The 16,270-nt window shown below is 42.2% G+C and overlaps 1 protein-coding gene across 8 annotated transcripts in view; it reads right to left on the minus strand.

Annotated features, from left to right (window-relative positions):
* VPS13D (vacuolar protein sorting 13 homolog D) overlaps nucleotides 1-16,270 on the minus strand; it is a 257,455-nt gene that overhangs the window by 113,374 nt on the left and 127,811 nt on the right. For all 8 annotated transcript variants that reach the window (XM_049618063.1, XM_049618062.1, XM_049618059.1 and 5 more), the window contains 5 exons: nucleotides 12,686-12,809; nucleotides 11,450-11,685; nucleotides 7,833-7,941; nucleotides 1,952-2,115; nucleotides 504-612 (listed from right to left, as the gene is read on the minus strand). In XM_049618063.1, coding sequence (XP_049474020.1) covers nucleotides 504-612; nucleotides 1,952-2,115; nucleotides 7,833-7,941; nucleotides 11,450-11,685; nucleotides 12,686-12,809 — 742 coding nt within the window. The remainder of the gene's footprint in view (nucleotides 1-503; nucleotides 613-1,951; nucleotides 2,116-7,832; nucleotides 7,942-11,449; nucleotides 11,686-12,685; nucleotides 12,810-16,270) is intronic.

The following is a 16,270-nucleotide window of genomic DNA, read 5'->3' on the forward strand; positions in this document are numbered from 1 at the left end:
AGCAATTTTCATTCTGACATTTGCTACAACAATTAAACGCTTATTTGGGTACCACTAAGAATGCAGAAATTGACAGAGTCTGGAGAATGGAGAGCCCACGACGATTACTCACCATCTCCTAGAACACTTCACCGAAGACTGGTGTAGATGCCACATTAACTTCACAGGCCTAAAACTACTGCACCTAACTTAGCAGTGGGCTCTTTGCTGGCATTTTTCTTTCTTTCTTTTAAAACTTACCACTTATATCACCAAAGAAAAACCACCAGATAAGCCAAGGAAAAAATCCCATTACTTTCAGGCAACCACTCCCAATACAGTTCTCATACATTATCACCTTAAAAAATATTTCCCCTATAAGTGCATAGAGATGCACAACAAGTTTCTTGACTTTCCCTTGCTCTGGAATTACTTTTCCCCATTCAGCAACACATTGTGTATATACTAATTGATACTTTGTTTCAAAGAGGGCCCCAACATGGCTTGCTACAAACACTACTCACCTGGACAACCAACCCATGCAACCCACAGGTCAGTTTTCCTTCTCGGAAACACCACGTCTGAGTTGTGCTTCGCCTGCGATCAGGCTTTCTTAGCATCAGTGGCTCATATCTGGAACACAGGAGAGTGCAATGAATACTCTGAGTCAAATACATTCGGTTTGAAGAGAATATCGGGAACGTGGTTTTGCTCTTTCTTCCAACATCCTCCACTTTTAAAACCTAATGGGCAGGTGACGCCTGGGTGGCTCGGTTGGTTTAGCATCTGACTTCCACTCAGGTCATGGTCTCATGGTTCATGGGTTTCATCCCCGAGTCAGGCTCTGTGCTGACAGCTCAGAACCTGCAGCCTGCTTCGGATTCTGTGTCTCCCTCTCTCTCTGCCCCTCCCCTGCTCACACTCTGTCTCTCTCTCTCTCAAAAATAAACATTAAAATAAATAAATAAACAAACCACACACACACACACACACACACACACACACACACACACCCTAATGGGCAGGTAGCCTGGAATCTCGTGACAGCTAAGTATCTCTTAATGAGAGAGGAGGAATAAGCCAAAACGGAAAGCAATAAACAGGAGGACACAAAGGAGTACTGGTACTTTTAAGGATTCTACTAGATGTAATGAGCAGGTTCCTGCATTCCCACAGCGACAGGCAGTCTGAGAAGGGCTATGTGCTAAAAAGATCTTGAAATATTTTCAAGAGACTTTTTTCTGTTTAATTCCCAATTACTTTTATGTTGGGTTTTCACTTGTAAGTTATGTAAAGTCATTTTGGAAGTGAATTTTGGAAGGTATTAACTGGAAAAAAATAAACTGACTGCATAAAGACACTAAGGCATAGGCAAATCAAATAACTTATCTGTCCCTAATAACCAATTTGAACCCAAAGAGTTCATCATAAAAACATCTTTGATTGTTCTCTCAATAATTCACTTCTGCTTTTGAAATATTTAACAAAATTCTTAGAAAGACCAAAAAAAAAAAAAAACAAACAAACAAACCCCAAACAAAAAACAAAAAAACCCAACTGCTCAGGGTGCCTGAGTGGCTCAGTGAGTTGTGTCTCTGACTTAGTTTCGGCTCAAGTCACGATCCCAGAGTCGTGGGATCGAGCCCTGTGTTGGGCTCCGAGCTGAGTGTGGAGCCTGCTTAGGATTATCTCCCTCTCCCTCTCTTGCTCTCCCTCTGTCCTTCTCCCCGTCTGTGCTCTTGCTCTCTCACTTTCTCTCAAATAAAAATAAATAAATAATATTAAAAACAAACAAACAAACAAAGGCTCAAAACTTGTATTTGGGAACACGACAGGTCTTTCACTGAAAAAAAATACAAATACAAAGATACAAATTCTTACTTCATTTACGGTCTCACTTTTTGGTGTGTATTTCCACTGAAACTGAGTTTGGAAGCAAAGAATTCACATCAAAAGTTGTTTAGAAAATCACCTGTTGTCAGTCACTGCAGCAAGGCCAGCGATGTCTAAGATGGCGCAACCCTCGGGGGAGCGGGCCGCAGAGGGCTTGTTGGGGTTGTGGGGCACCGAAGACCCCTCGTGGGCCAGCATGCCCGTGCCGGTCATCCTCCACAGCTGGGAGCGCTTCCCGGGCTCCTGAGGGCAGAGACGCAAGGACACAGGAAGCGGTCACAGGCAGCCAGGCTTCAGGTAAGGGAGTCAAGAGCTGCACACAAGGGCTAAGTTCTCAATTCAAAGCCATACTAAAAGACATTTTCCACATTATACAATTCTAACTTCCATTGTCGTCAATCCTGAGCTGCACCTAGGATGAAATACACTGAACTCGTCAACCAAACAACCCCAAATTACGAACAATGTAAACTTAAAAAATGTCTTCGTCTCATATACTTGGTATTTTCTGAGCAAACTAGTGAGCTGAGGTTCGGTCTAATCTCCATTAGCTGCACCGCTAGGATAAGTGCTGTTCCAGATGGTGACCCTCGGGTGCCCTGACCTTAGAGAGGGATCCAATTATACAGAGTATATATGATAGTCTTTATATGTGATCACTGGTAATCCTCATAACTGGCAGACAACCAGAATTTACCAGATGTCTTCTCCCTTCCTGTGTTTCTAGTGGAAGTAGACTATATTGAGGGATTCCAATTTACAGATTAATTGTATTCAAATATTAGGTTGACTGAATTCAAAGGTTATGCTAAGGTGATTGCTGCTAATTTTAAATATAGTTTCTTCTTAGGAATATTTTGCAAGCAGCACTTGACTTCCAGGTCAATCCACGGAGGTCTATAAAATCCGGTATATTCAAAAAGTAATGATAATAATACTTATTGAGAATTTACTATGTGCCAGCCAGTGATCCACGGGATTTATTCATTCAGTCCTCATTTGACCCTCAAAACAATCCAATGACATATATCCTCTTACTGTCCTTACTCACAGGTGAGGAAGTTACGGTTCAGTGAGAGGAGGACGCTTTCCCGTGGTCACATGACCTGGAGGTGGTGGAGTGGGGAGTTCACTTCCACAGCCTGATTTCAAGGTCAACATGCTTAACCATTCTGCTCACACGGCCTTCCTAACACGATGTGGCTGGTTCTGGTTCAGTAACACCTAACCACTAGAATTCTTGCTGGGTGAACATATACTCCGGCTGGACCCATCAGGATGACATCCACTCTCACCAGCTGGGAGCTCCTCCAGAGTGACAAACTTGTGGGTACCATAAACTGGGTCTGGGTACCATGCTGCCCCCGCGTTGGAGAGACAACTTCCGCGTTACGTTTTCTTTTTTAATGTTCATTTATTTTTGAGAGAGAGGAGAGAGAGAGAGCGAGCACAAGCAGGGAAGGGGCAGTGAGAGAAGGGGACAGACGATTCAATGCGGGCTCTATGCCGACAGCCCAGTGTAGGGCTTGAACGCACAAACGGTGAGATCATGACCTGAGCCAGAGTCAGACACTTAACCAACCGAGCCACCCCGGCACCTCACATTCTACAGAGTAAAAACTAACGACATAATACGAATATGAATTCCAAATGCCAGGATTTGAAACCGGGCCGCACCATTTACCAGCTGAGTGACCTTGGACAGGTTACTCAATCCCTCAGAGCTTCTGTTTCCTGATCTGTCAAAGGGGGAAATTAGCTATCGTTTAGGGTTCTTGTGATAAGTGTAACAAATAGAAGGCACTCAGCACATGTCTGGCACAGGGTAGGACCTCAATAAATGTTTGCTGTGTCATTTTGACCACAGTTCTTACACAGCACTTTATGTACCTCATCTTAGCTGATCCTTCTCCCAAACCTGCTGGATCGGGAAGAAAATGAGGTTCAGGGAGGAATGTGAAATACCAGACATCACATGTCTTTAAGGGAGGGTGCTGTCTCTCCCGTGCTGCCGCCTCCCATGTCTATAGAGACGGGACAGACCTCTGTGTCTCCCTCTGAGGTCCCCACAGGCTCACATCTCTGTTCGCAGTGGCAGAGTCCGTCTACCCACAGTGCCAAATCCACATGGCAAAGTATCTCAATTACCCTGCAGGTGTTCCAGATCGGGAATCTAAGCACAGATGCTTTATGAAATCAAGTTTTCATCCATGCATTCCTCTACTGTCTGCCTTTATGTACAGACTCATCATAGTTGGAAACTACCAACATTTCCATGTAAAAATCCGAGCTGTACCACTGTCCTTCCAGTTCCCTACCCCCCTTCCCTCACAATTTAGCCCTAAAACCTTTAGATGACACCGAGGAGGACAGAAGTCCATGGGGATTGTGGGTGTTGGGGTGGGGGGCGGACAGCCCAGAGTGCGGTGCTGAAGCCCAAGGCGGGTGATGATCCTCACACGGGACTGGGGGACGAAGGCTTCGTGTGGATGGTCAGAGATGAAGAGAGGGGAGAAGAGCATTCCTGCGAGGGGCGGGCTGGAAGGGGTGCTATCCAGGATGTGGAGATGGGAGCCGGAGCCAGGGAGCGGGCTGTTTATACAGGGATGGGGTGCAAGATCAATTTGTGATGTGGGACTGGAATTGGAAAGAATCAGTGAGAACTGCTGGTTTTTAAGATGGAGAGATACAGAAATATGCAAAATATGTCTGTATATGAGATATGCGTGTGTACATGCACGTGTATCACGTCTGTGTGTGCACCTGTATTACGGCGTGCGTGTGTGCGCAGGTGTGCAGGTATACATAGTCCAAGCACACGTGAAAGCCCTAGCTCTGTGCCCTGGGAGAGCCTGGAAACGACACCACCATGACAAGTGCACCCAGTGTATACAGCTTAGCTTTCTAACTCCCATTCTCGGATAAGAGGGATCAGAAGTGGCAAACCCAGAAAAGCAGCAGGGAAAGTTCAGATGAGCCCAGAATAACCTGCTGTGTTAGAAAGTAAGGAAGTGTTCAAGGACTGAGGGGCATACGTCCAATGGACGCAGAAGGTTGAAGAGCTCCCACGGGCCAAATACGGGAACTGAGCACTAAACGTATCCTGACAGGAACAGGTAACACGCTGAGTAAAAGAGGAATCCATACCCACAACAGACGCGACGCTATGGAGGACACTGCCACACCCACCCCAAATTCTCATGTTGGAGACCTCACCCGAAACTCTGACGGTATTTGGAAATGGAACCTTTGGGTGGTAATTAGGTTTAGACAAGGGCGCACGAGGGGGGCTCTCCTGATGGACTTAGTGCCGTTGCAAGAACAGACACCGAGCTTGCTTTCTCCCCCCCACCCTAGAGTCTCTGCCATTTGAGGACACCGCGAGAAGGCACAAGTCTACAAGCCAGGACGTGGGCCCTCAGCAGGGAACCAAAGGGCCAGCACCCTGATTCTGTACCTCCCAGCCTCCAGAACTGTGAGAAATAAATTCCCATTATTCAAGTCATCCGGTCTGTAGTATTTCGTTATACAAGCTCAGGCTAATACGCATACGTAACACACAGCAACTGTGATGAGGTTCAGGATATCTACACAGTCTCAAAGTACCTGTCCACAAGGTCTTTACTAAATATGAGGGCAAGACAGAAACTTCAGTTCACGGTACAGAAGGCCAGCAGCCATCACCTTCCTCTAGTGCTAAAGCACCAACAGTAACAGGACGAATCAAAACCACAGCATCACTTCTACAGAATTTCTGCCCATTTTTCTCTTACGTTTGAGATTCGTTCAGTATAAAAAGTAAAAAACAGGGGCGCCTGGGTGGCTCAGTCGGTTAAGCGTCCGACTTCAGGTCAGGTCATGATCTCACGGTCCGTGAGTTCGAGCCCCGCGTCGGGCTCTGTGCGACAGCTGGGAGCCTGGGGTCTGCTTCAGATTCTGTCTCCCTCTCTCTCTGCCCCTCCCCTGCTCATGCTCTGTCTCTCTCTGTCTCAAAAATAAATAAAAACATTAAAAAAAATTTTTTTAAAAAGTAAAAAACAAAAAACACCAACAAAAACAAAAACCCAACCAACCAACCGACAATCTAAAATGTCACTCTCTTTGTTCCTGACTAAAGAGCAGAAGTCCCGTTGCTAATGCTAATTCTTAGAACTCCGCTTGGTTTTAGACGTCAGCATAACTTATTTATATCCACCCTCCTAGGTGCCATTTTTCATCCCCATCAAAGGAAATTAACAGTAAAAATGTTACATAAATTATCACATCCTCTTCAAAGTGTTTTTGCTACTTCATAAAAAAATTTGCTTTTCTCTGCTTAATAGTCCCCTAGTCCTTGGAGATTACACAGCTATTTGACATTGCTGTTTTGCTGATCACACCGATGATCCAATCCCAGCTGGTAAATCACGTTACTCCCGAGTTCGTTTCCATTCATGCTAACATCCTCCTCGACTTGAACATTCTCTGAAAGCCATCTGACAACATCATTTCCAAGGACGCTCTGCCACTTATTTTTTCAATTCACTGGACTTGTCGGACTCGCTGCTTTCTATTTTTAGATTATTGCTTTTCCAAATTTTCTTCTTCACAATTCCCCCATAAAAGCCTCCAGAACTGGGCGCTTTCAATTACTATGGCTCGTGGTCTCTTTAGTTGTCACCATCCCCAAATCTTATTTCCAAAATGCATCTCACACGTAAGCGAGGCCTCCCATGGAGTGTGAGAACACGGTAAGCAAACCTGAATTAAGTGACTTTGAATGGGTGGAACAGAAGAATTACAAGTACTGATAGGGTGACGGATGGGTGAACCTTGGAAACACCACACTAAGCCTAAGAGGCCGCTCATAAAACACCAATCATATGCAAGCCCAGACAGGGAAGGACGCAGAGACAGAAAGTAGATGAGTGGCTGCTTAGGGCTGCAGAGCAAGAAAACAATGGCGTCAGAGCTAGAGACACAGGGTCTCTTCTAGAGGTGCTGAAATGTTCCGAAGTTGAGTGTGATGCTGCTTGCACGTATCTGTGGATATACTACAAAGCACTGAACTGTACACTTTAGGTGGGGGGCCTGTATATGAATTGCATCTCAGTAAAGCTGTTAAAAATGTAAAAGTGAATTAAAAACACACGTATTCAAGTTTCGCTTGAATTATTTGAACCTGCCTCGTTCCCCAGTTACAAATTTGCTAAGAGCTGTACAAACTCACATCCAGGTGAGGCGACGCCACTGACACACGCGCCACCACCTCTGGTGATAAAAGGGGTCCTTTGTCCCCATCTGGGCAACTGGTAAAGAGACACTCTCTACCAGGGTTATTTTGGGACTGTGTGATTTACATTATGCAAAATCTTCTGGAACACAGCCATCAGGTAAACAGGTTTTAAATCATCATCATCAGTAATCTCCTTCCTCTTAAAGTCACCTCTACGCCTCTGAGTTCTCAGGCGCCTTTCGTGTTGAGGTTTGAACAACTTATCGCCAGTCCGTCTGCCATCTGTGCTGCTTCCGGCCAGATTTGCCTGCCTTCCTCTCTATACGTAGGTCTATTAGTGGAAACATTTCCCTAAACTGACCCTTGGAAAGAACGTGTGTCGGCATAAAAAGGGGGAAAGTTGTCAGCTTGATCATTTTTCCGTTCAGTTTAGGAAATAGTAGACTGGGGAGCCATTTCAATGGAAAAAGAGAGTATTGAGAACAGCAAATCATGACTCGGGAAAAAAATGAATTTAAAAGATAAGTTCTCCAAAAAGGGCATCGAAGATGAGAAGGGCTTGGAATTCCTAGAGCAGATGTCACAGGACAGGAGGAAGAACAGCAACTTGAGCAGGAGAGACCCCGCATCCCACCCTGAGCAAGTTGTCCAGCCTGTGCATGAGGAGGGGCCAGACTGCATGACCAGAGTCCCCTCCACGGCTAACAGTCTCCCCTTCTAAACTCCAAATGCTAAGTGCTCTTACCTTCTTCTTTAAAATGACTCTCTGTGTCTTTGGTGAGACATCCAAGACCAGCTCTGCACAGGTGGTGGCCTTGCTGGAAGCCACAGGCCTTCCTGTCCCCTCCTGTAAACTGGAATTAAAACAGTCATATGTACATATGTGTATATACATATACTTGCACATATATACAAGTACTCAGCAGCAAATGCTTAAAACCTCATCTGTAAAGGGGAGACTTTTTTTCCATCACGAAAGAATGTCTAACCCAAGTTGCAGAAAGATCACGGTTATGTTTCCAGATTCATTTGCCAGAAAACATACTAACATCTCCCCTCTCCTGATGATTCTAGTGCCTTACAATTCAGACATAAAAGAATGACTATATAGCTTCAGCACCCCCTCCTCCCAAATTAAGCCAGACATTCCAAGGGTCCAAGAATTAGCTCTACTTTTTGCCAGACAGAAGATCAGCATCACTGCATCCCTAAAGCTTGGCAATGAATCAGAAGTCCCTCTAGAATGAAAAGAAAACAAGGGGTTCGTATTCACCTTCCTCCAACCCGATCGTGTTGTGTTTCTCTGTGGCTTAAGAATCGTAAGTTTTATGGAATGTTGCAGCCTACCTACACTTTGGGGTATTTTTTTTAAAAATATTTTTTTTTGTTTTTGTTTTTGTTTTTGTTTTTTTTATTTTTGGGACAGAGAGAGACAGAGCATGAACGGGGGAGGGTCAGAGAGAGAGGGAGACACAGAATCGGAAACAGGCTCCAGGCTCTGAGCCATCAGCCCGGAGCCTGACGCGGGGCTCGAACTCACGGACCGCGAGATCGTGACCTGGCTGAAGTCGGACGCTTAACCGACTGCGCCACCCAGGCGCCCCTAAAAATATTTTTTAATGTTTATTTTTGAGAGAGAGAAACAGAGTGTGAGCGGGGGAGGAGCAGAGACAGGGAGACACAGGATCCAAAGCAGGCCCGAGCCATCAGCACAGAGCACGATACGGGGGCTCAAACTCACAAGCTGTGAGATCATGACCTGCGCCAAAGTCGTACACTTAACTGCCTGAGTCACCCAGGCGCCCCCCCCCCCCACTTTAAGGTATTTTGGTAAGATTTTATTTAGATTATTCTCCTTTTTCCACTAATCTCCATCATCAAAAAAGGGACCGATGAATTGGGAGTTAAAAACTAGTTTTCATGACCAAAAAAAGGCACAAGTGACAAAAATAAAGACATAAATTAGATTTCAACAAAATTAAAAAACTTCTGACCTTCAAAGGACACCATCAAGAAAGTAAAAAGATCATCCAAAGAACAGGAGAGAAGATATGTGCAAATCCTATATCTGATACAGAATTTGTATCCATATTATATAAGGAACTCTTAAAGTTCAACAATAAAAAGGTGAAAAAAAAATTTAAAAATGAGAAAAGGATTTGAATAGACATTTCTCCAAAGATACACAAATGGCCCATTAGCAGAGGAAAAGATCCTCAACATCATCAGTTATTAAGGAAACGCAAATCAAAACCACACTGAGAAGTCATCACACACCCAGTAGGATGGCTACAATCCAAAAAATGTAAAATAGTGTTGCTGGGGGTGTGGAGAAGTCAGGGCCCTTGTATGTTGCTGGCGGGAATGTAAAACGATTCAGCTACTGTGGAAAATGGTATAGTAGTTCCTCAGGTTAAAACACAGAAATACCACAGAACCCAGCAATTCCACTCCTACATATACACACAAAGGAATCAGAAACAATTACTTAAACCAATACATGCACAGGCACATTGATAGCAGCACAAAGGCCAACAACAGGAGACAACACAGATGTCCATCAACAGCTGAATGGACAACAGAGTGTGGTATGCCCATACAATGGAGTATTACTTGGCCACAGTAAGAAGGAAATCCGTGCTGCAATGTGAACGAACCTTGAAAATATTAATGCTAAGTGAAAGAAGCCAGATACAGCAGGTCACATATTTATGAATCAATTTACATGAATTATCTGGAATAGGTCGATCCTTAGGGACAGAAAGTAGACTGGTGGTTGCCAAGGACTGGGGGGAGAGGGTAATGGGGAGTAACTGCTTAATGGGTTCGGCGTTTCTTCCTGGAGGGATGAAAATGTTCTGGAACTAGACAGAGGCGGTGGCTGCACAACATCACGAATGCACTAAATGTCACTAATGGTTGATTCTTAAATGGTTAATTTTATGTTATGTGAATTTCATCTCAATTTAAAATAAAAACCAACAAAAACAAAAGTTGTCTCTTCCCCAGCATTTGTTCTCTCCCCAAATGCAAAAACATAGTGTCTTATATACTCCAAAACATGGTTCAATCTCTCCTCACACCAAGATTCTCAGAACCTCCCTTTTTATCTGCCCCAAATCTGTCCAACCCATTAAACTCATAATCACCCATAAGGATTCTTCAGTTAAAGAGTGTAATAACTACTGGAATTGAACTTAAGAACGTAAAGAGAAAAACATGATTAACAACCAGATTAAGAACTGGCTTTTCAGGCACTAAAACCTTAAGCATGTCATGCTGTCAAGTGCCATAATCTTTCAAAAGAAACAAACAGGCTGGCTTAATTATAACAAAATAAACATCCCGGCACCATTATTTCCAAAGAGAACTGCAACAAACAAGGAAAAGAGTGGCTATTCTAAGTAAAGATGCCCGTTCAATTCATTACTAGTGAAATCTGGACTCTAGGTAGATGAGAGGTACCGCCAGGCAGAGAGATTATTTTTGTGAGCCGCAGGCAGATAAAAAATACCATTCATAAGCAAAACTATTCAGAATTTTTGGAAAGGAATCTGACTTTAAGTGTCCTGTCCATCCGGCGATTTACATTTGTAAAATGCTCAAGATTTAGCTATTTTCCCTGGTTTTTCCACAGGTACATCTTAAAATTGGCCCCATCACCAGGACAGAAATAATTGTATTTATATGTTGGTGAAATGACTACTTTTTGAAAGCCCAATGTTTTGAATCTCTATGTGCCAATCTAACAACAGAATTAGAATAAACTTGCTATTCTTCACCTGAGTTTTCTAGATACAGCTAACCAGATGTCAGTGAAGATTATAATTCTAAGGCAACTGGAATTACTGTCAAGTTGAGCTACTTCGGTTGGCCATAGGTGATAAAATTAAGATAGACTCTAAGTGTCTGCTTAACCAGTATTCTCAATGGGAGAGAAGAGTCAAAACGATTTGAGTAATTATGATAAAGATTGGTCAGTTTCAAATGAGGAAAGACATAAAACAAACTTAAAACCAGCAGCAAGAACTTTAAAAAATACATTAAAAATACCACCTTAAAAAAGAACTGAGGATATTGTGGGACTAATATCTTATGGGAGGAATGTTAAATACTAGAATGGATTATTGGGGAGATCATTAAAAAAAGAGCAGTCTTGCCTCTCTAGATAAATTTAATCTAGCCAGAAGACAAGGGTTTAGCCTAAGACCTCTCAAGATAGACCCTGAGCCCAGGATTTGGTAAAGAATGGAAGGAATCTTCCTCCATCCTTTGAGCCTCTTGAGGATTGCTTAAAATTTAAAACCAGTTACGAATTACAGCCTTCTGCTTTATGAGAACAGTAACGGAACCCAGAATTACCCAGAGAATGTATATGTAGCAGCAATGTAAATGAAGTTTTCATAATAAAGCTGTCGGTTATCCTGGAAATCGTTCATGTTGCAGTTGAGCTCTGAGGAGCCTGCCCCTTTGACGGTCAGCGTGATAAAAGGAGGCAGAGTGGGTTCATCCCAGGCATAATCCAATGAAGTCATGGGCTTCACTTCAGTTCGGAGCCTGGGTTCAGCTACACCATGCTGAGTAAAGACAACCGGAACCTACGGTAAGGGCAGAGAGGATACAGAGGACTTTCATTCAGAGTGGTGTCACTAGAAAGTGAGTCAGTGCTTCCTAAATTTAAGTTCCAGACCCTTCCCAAACAAATCCTACATTGGGCATAACCACAATCACGAGGGCAGTTCTCTCGTCTCTTCAAATGCCTTTCTCTTTAAAAAAAAAAAAAAAAAAAAAAAAAAAAAAAATTATTTCTTTATCTATCGTGAGAGAAAGGTGGAGGGGCAGGGCCAGGGAGAGAGGGAGAGCATGAGTCCTGAGCAGGCTCTGCACTGTCAGCACGGAGCCCAAAGCAGGGCTCAAACTGAACCGTGAGATCATGACCTGAGCCAAAATCAGGAATCGATGCTTAACCTACTGAGCCACCCAGGCGCCCCTTCAAATGCTTTTCTAGTCATCTTTCAAACTGCAACGAGCCCAACAAGTAAAGGACACAGACCATCTCTTCTACCCTCACCCCTCGTGATACGCTCTGAACTCGGAAAGGAATAAAAATTCTAGAATTCGGCTATGGGAAGTCACATACTATAAGAGGTTATTATTCAAAGGCATTATTTAAAATGGTATCTTCTTTCCATCTTAGCTTTACTTGGAAGATTTATAGAAATGCTCACTGTAACTAAGCAATAGTAAAAATGCCCATTCCCATGATCACTGGACTGTCTGATTCCAATTCCTCTCTGTCTGTATGGAATGTCTACAGAGGGTACATGTCCACCAAACAATACAGTCAAAATGATTGGGGGTGGGGTGGAGGTGGCTCTGAGAAGTCACTTCCGGACAAGGCTGCCCAGCAATCAAAACAACCAGCAGAAACCACCTCCAGAAGGTAAGGATGTTTAGGGTTATCCAGTTGAGGAGATCCCCACATAGGTTTTTTTAAACCCAAGTTTAAAATGTATTTCATCATTATCTTCAAGGCGGTACAAACTCCACCTTCCCGCAAGTGAAACAGCCAAACTGGCTCACCACCCTGCTCGATACCTTAGAGAAGTTGTCAATTCGGAAAGGAGGGGGTAACTGGTCTGTGTCACTAAATGAGATCCTATAGGTAGCTCCTCGAAGAGTAATTTCCACACGCAGGAAGAAGCATTTTCCCAGAGTATCTCTGCAGAAAAAGGAAAGAAAGAGACTGCACAACATGGAAGAAACAAGTTACAGTTCACTTTCTTATACTTCTCACAATCCTGATATTGCCTGGACTTCAACTAATACCAGTGTGTGCTCTTCCATCACATTAAAAAGGTAGAAATTGACAGTGTAATCACACAGAATAACAAAAAAGAATTCAGTCAAGCAACTTCTGTACGGCAGTTTGTCACTCTACAATAAGATCTACATATTTTACTTAGTGGATACGTTTTGGGTAGTAGTGCCAGCCTAGCAAATGAGTAAAAATTGGTTGAACTCCATAAAATTGTTGATATTAGACTGCTTTGACATAAAAAAAAAAAAAGAGCAATTTCACATAGTTCAAACTAATATATTGATGCTATTGATAACCAAGGTTTTCACTATAGGATGAGGGAAGGTGAGGAGAATCCACCAGTAGTTACCAGCAAATAAATATGATTTGTTATATATATGTACATGTATATGTGTATCTGTATTTAAATATAGATAGATCACTTGAGAGAACGAAGAAGCTCTATCTTACAAAAGAATATCAGCTAATAAACACCGAAGAAACGACAGAATTAGAAAAATCACCATTTTGCAACCACCAACGAAATCACTGATTCAGGTAAGAACCATCAGACCACTGAGTGAAAGATTTTGGGGGAAAATACAGTCTCAAATTATTCCCCCAATGGCTTACTATTGTTTACAAAGAAGTAAAGGTAACTTGACAATAGAGACACCTGGTGGACACCATCCTAATCATATGATGACTGAATTTAGCAACATCAGTAAAGGGAGCAACAGACATCACAGGCTTCCTACTGACGCAACGAGAAACACACACCACAACATAGGTAGTATTCTTACCAAAAAAGGTTCAATTAAATCTATGTATAGGAAACTGTCAGAAAAATCCAGAAAACATACAGGGTAACAGAATGGATAATTAAACAAGATCCATCTATACGTTGTTTACAAGATACCCATCGTAGACCTAAAGACACCTTCAGATTGAAAGTCAGGGGATGGAGACCCATCTGTCATACTAACAGAAGCCAAAAGAAAGTCGGAGTAGCCATACTTATATCAGACAATCTGGATTTTAAAATAAAGACTATAACGAGATGAAGAAGGGTATTATATCATAAGTAAGGGGTCTATCCACCAAGAAGAGCTAACAATTATAAATATTTCTGCTCCCAACATGAGAGCAAATATATATATACACACAAATATATATACACACATACGTATATATACATACACACACACACACACACACACACACACATACACACACATAGTGAAACTCATTGATAATAATACCATAACAGTAGGGACTTCAACACCCCACTTAGAGCAATGGACAGATCTTCTAAACAGAAAATCAACAAGGAAACAATGGCCTTGAATGACACACTGGACTGGATGGACTTAACAGATATATTCAGAATATTTCATCCTAAAGCAGCAGAATACACATTCTTCTTGAGTGCACATGGAACATTCCCCAGGATAGATCGCATACTGGGTCAAAAATGAGCCCTCAACAAGTTCAAAAAGATTGAGATCGTACCATGCATATTTTCAGACAACAATGCTATGAAACTCGAAATCAACCACAAGAAAAAATTTGGAAAGACAACAGAAACTTGGAGACTAAAGAACATCCCTGTAAAGAATGAGTAGGTTAACCAAGAAGTTAAAGAGGAAATTAAAAAGTACATGGAAGCCAATGAAAATGATAACACCACAGCCCAAAACCTCTGCGATGCAGCAAAGGTAATCATAAGAGGGAAGTATGTAACAATCCAGGTCTTCCTAAAGAAGGAAGAAAAGTCTCAGATACACAACCTAACTTTACACCTTAAAGAGCTGGAAAAAGAACAGCAAATAAAACCCAAGCCAGCAGAACATGGGAAGTAATAAAGATTAGAGTGGAAATCAATGCTATCAAAATTTAAAAAACAGTAGAACAGATCAATGAAACCAGGAGCTGGTTCCTCGAAAGAATTAACAAAACTGATAAACCCCTAGCCAGTTTGATCAAAAAGAAAAAGGAAAGGACCCAAATAAATAAAATCAAGAATGAAAGCAATCACAACCAACACTGCAGAGATACAAACAATACTAAGAGAATATTATGAGCAATTATATGCCAACAAATTGGGCAAACTAGAAGAAATGGACAAATTCCTAGAAACATATAAACTACCAAAACTGAAACAGGAATAAATAGAAAATTTGCACATACCCATAATCAGTAAAGAAACTGAATTAGTAATCAAAAATCTCCCGAAAAAACAAGAGTCCAGGGCTGGATGGCTTTCCAGGGGAATTCTACCAAACATTTAAAAAAGGGTTAACTACTATTCTTTTGAAGCTGTTCCAAAAAGTAGAAATGGAAGGAAAACTTCCAAACTCATTCTACGAGGCCAGCATTTCCTTGATTCCAAAACCAGACAAAGAGTCCACTAAAAAGGAGAACTGTAGACCGATTTTCCTGATGAATGTGTATGCAAAAATTCTCAACAAGATTCTCAACAAATCTCAAAAATATCTCAACAAGATACTAGCCAACCAGATCCAACAATGCATTAAAAGACTTATTCACCATGATCAAGTGGGATTTATACCTGGAATGCAGGGCTGATTTAATATCCACAAATCAATCAATGTGATACATCACATTAATAAAAGAAAGGACAAGAACCACACGATCCTCTCACACAGAGAAACATTTGACAAAATACAGCATCCTTTCTTGATAAAACCCTTCAAGAAAATACACATAGAAGGATCATACCTCAAGATCATAAAAGCCATATACAAAAGACCCACCGCTAATATCATCCTTAAAGGGGAAAAACTGAGAGCCTTCCCCCTAAGGTCAGGCACACGACAGGGATGTCCACTGTCACCACTGTATTTCAACATAGTATTGGAAGTCCTAGATGCAATCAGTCAACACAAAGGAATAAAAGGCATCTAAACTGGCAAGGAGGAAGTCAAACTTTCACTCTTTGCAGACAACCCAAAATATTCTACCAAAAAACTGCTAAAACTGATTCATGAATTCAGCAAAGTCACAGGATATAAAACCAATGCACAGAAATTGGCTACATTTCTATACACCAATAGTGAAGCAGCAGAAAGGGAAATCAAGTAATTGATCCCATTTACAATTGCAACAAAACCCAAAAATACTTAGTAATAAACCTAACCAAAGAGGTGAAAAACCTATACATTGAAACCTATAGAAAGCTTATGAAAGAAATTGAAGACGACACACAAAAAATGGAAAAACGTTCCATGCTCATGGACTGAAGAACCAATATTGTCAAAATGTCAATACTACCCAAAGCCGCGTCAGGCTCTGGGCTGATGGCTCGGAGCCTGGAGCCTGTTTCCGATTCTGTGTCTCCCTCTCTCTCTGCCCCTCCCCCG

Source organism: Panthera uncia (genome assembly GCF_023721935.1).
Source record: "Panthera uncia isolate 11264 chromosome C1 unlocalized genomic scaffold, Puncia_PCG_1.0 HiC_scaffold_4, whole genome shotgun sequence".
In the NCBI taxonomy this organism is placed as follows: Eukaryota; Metazoa; Chordata; class Mammalia; order Carnivora; family Felidae; genus Panthera; species Panthera uncia.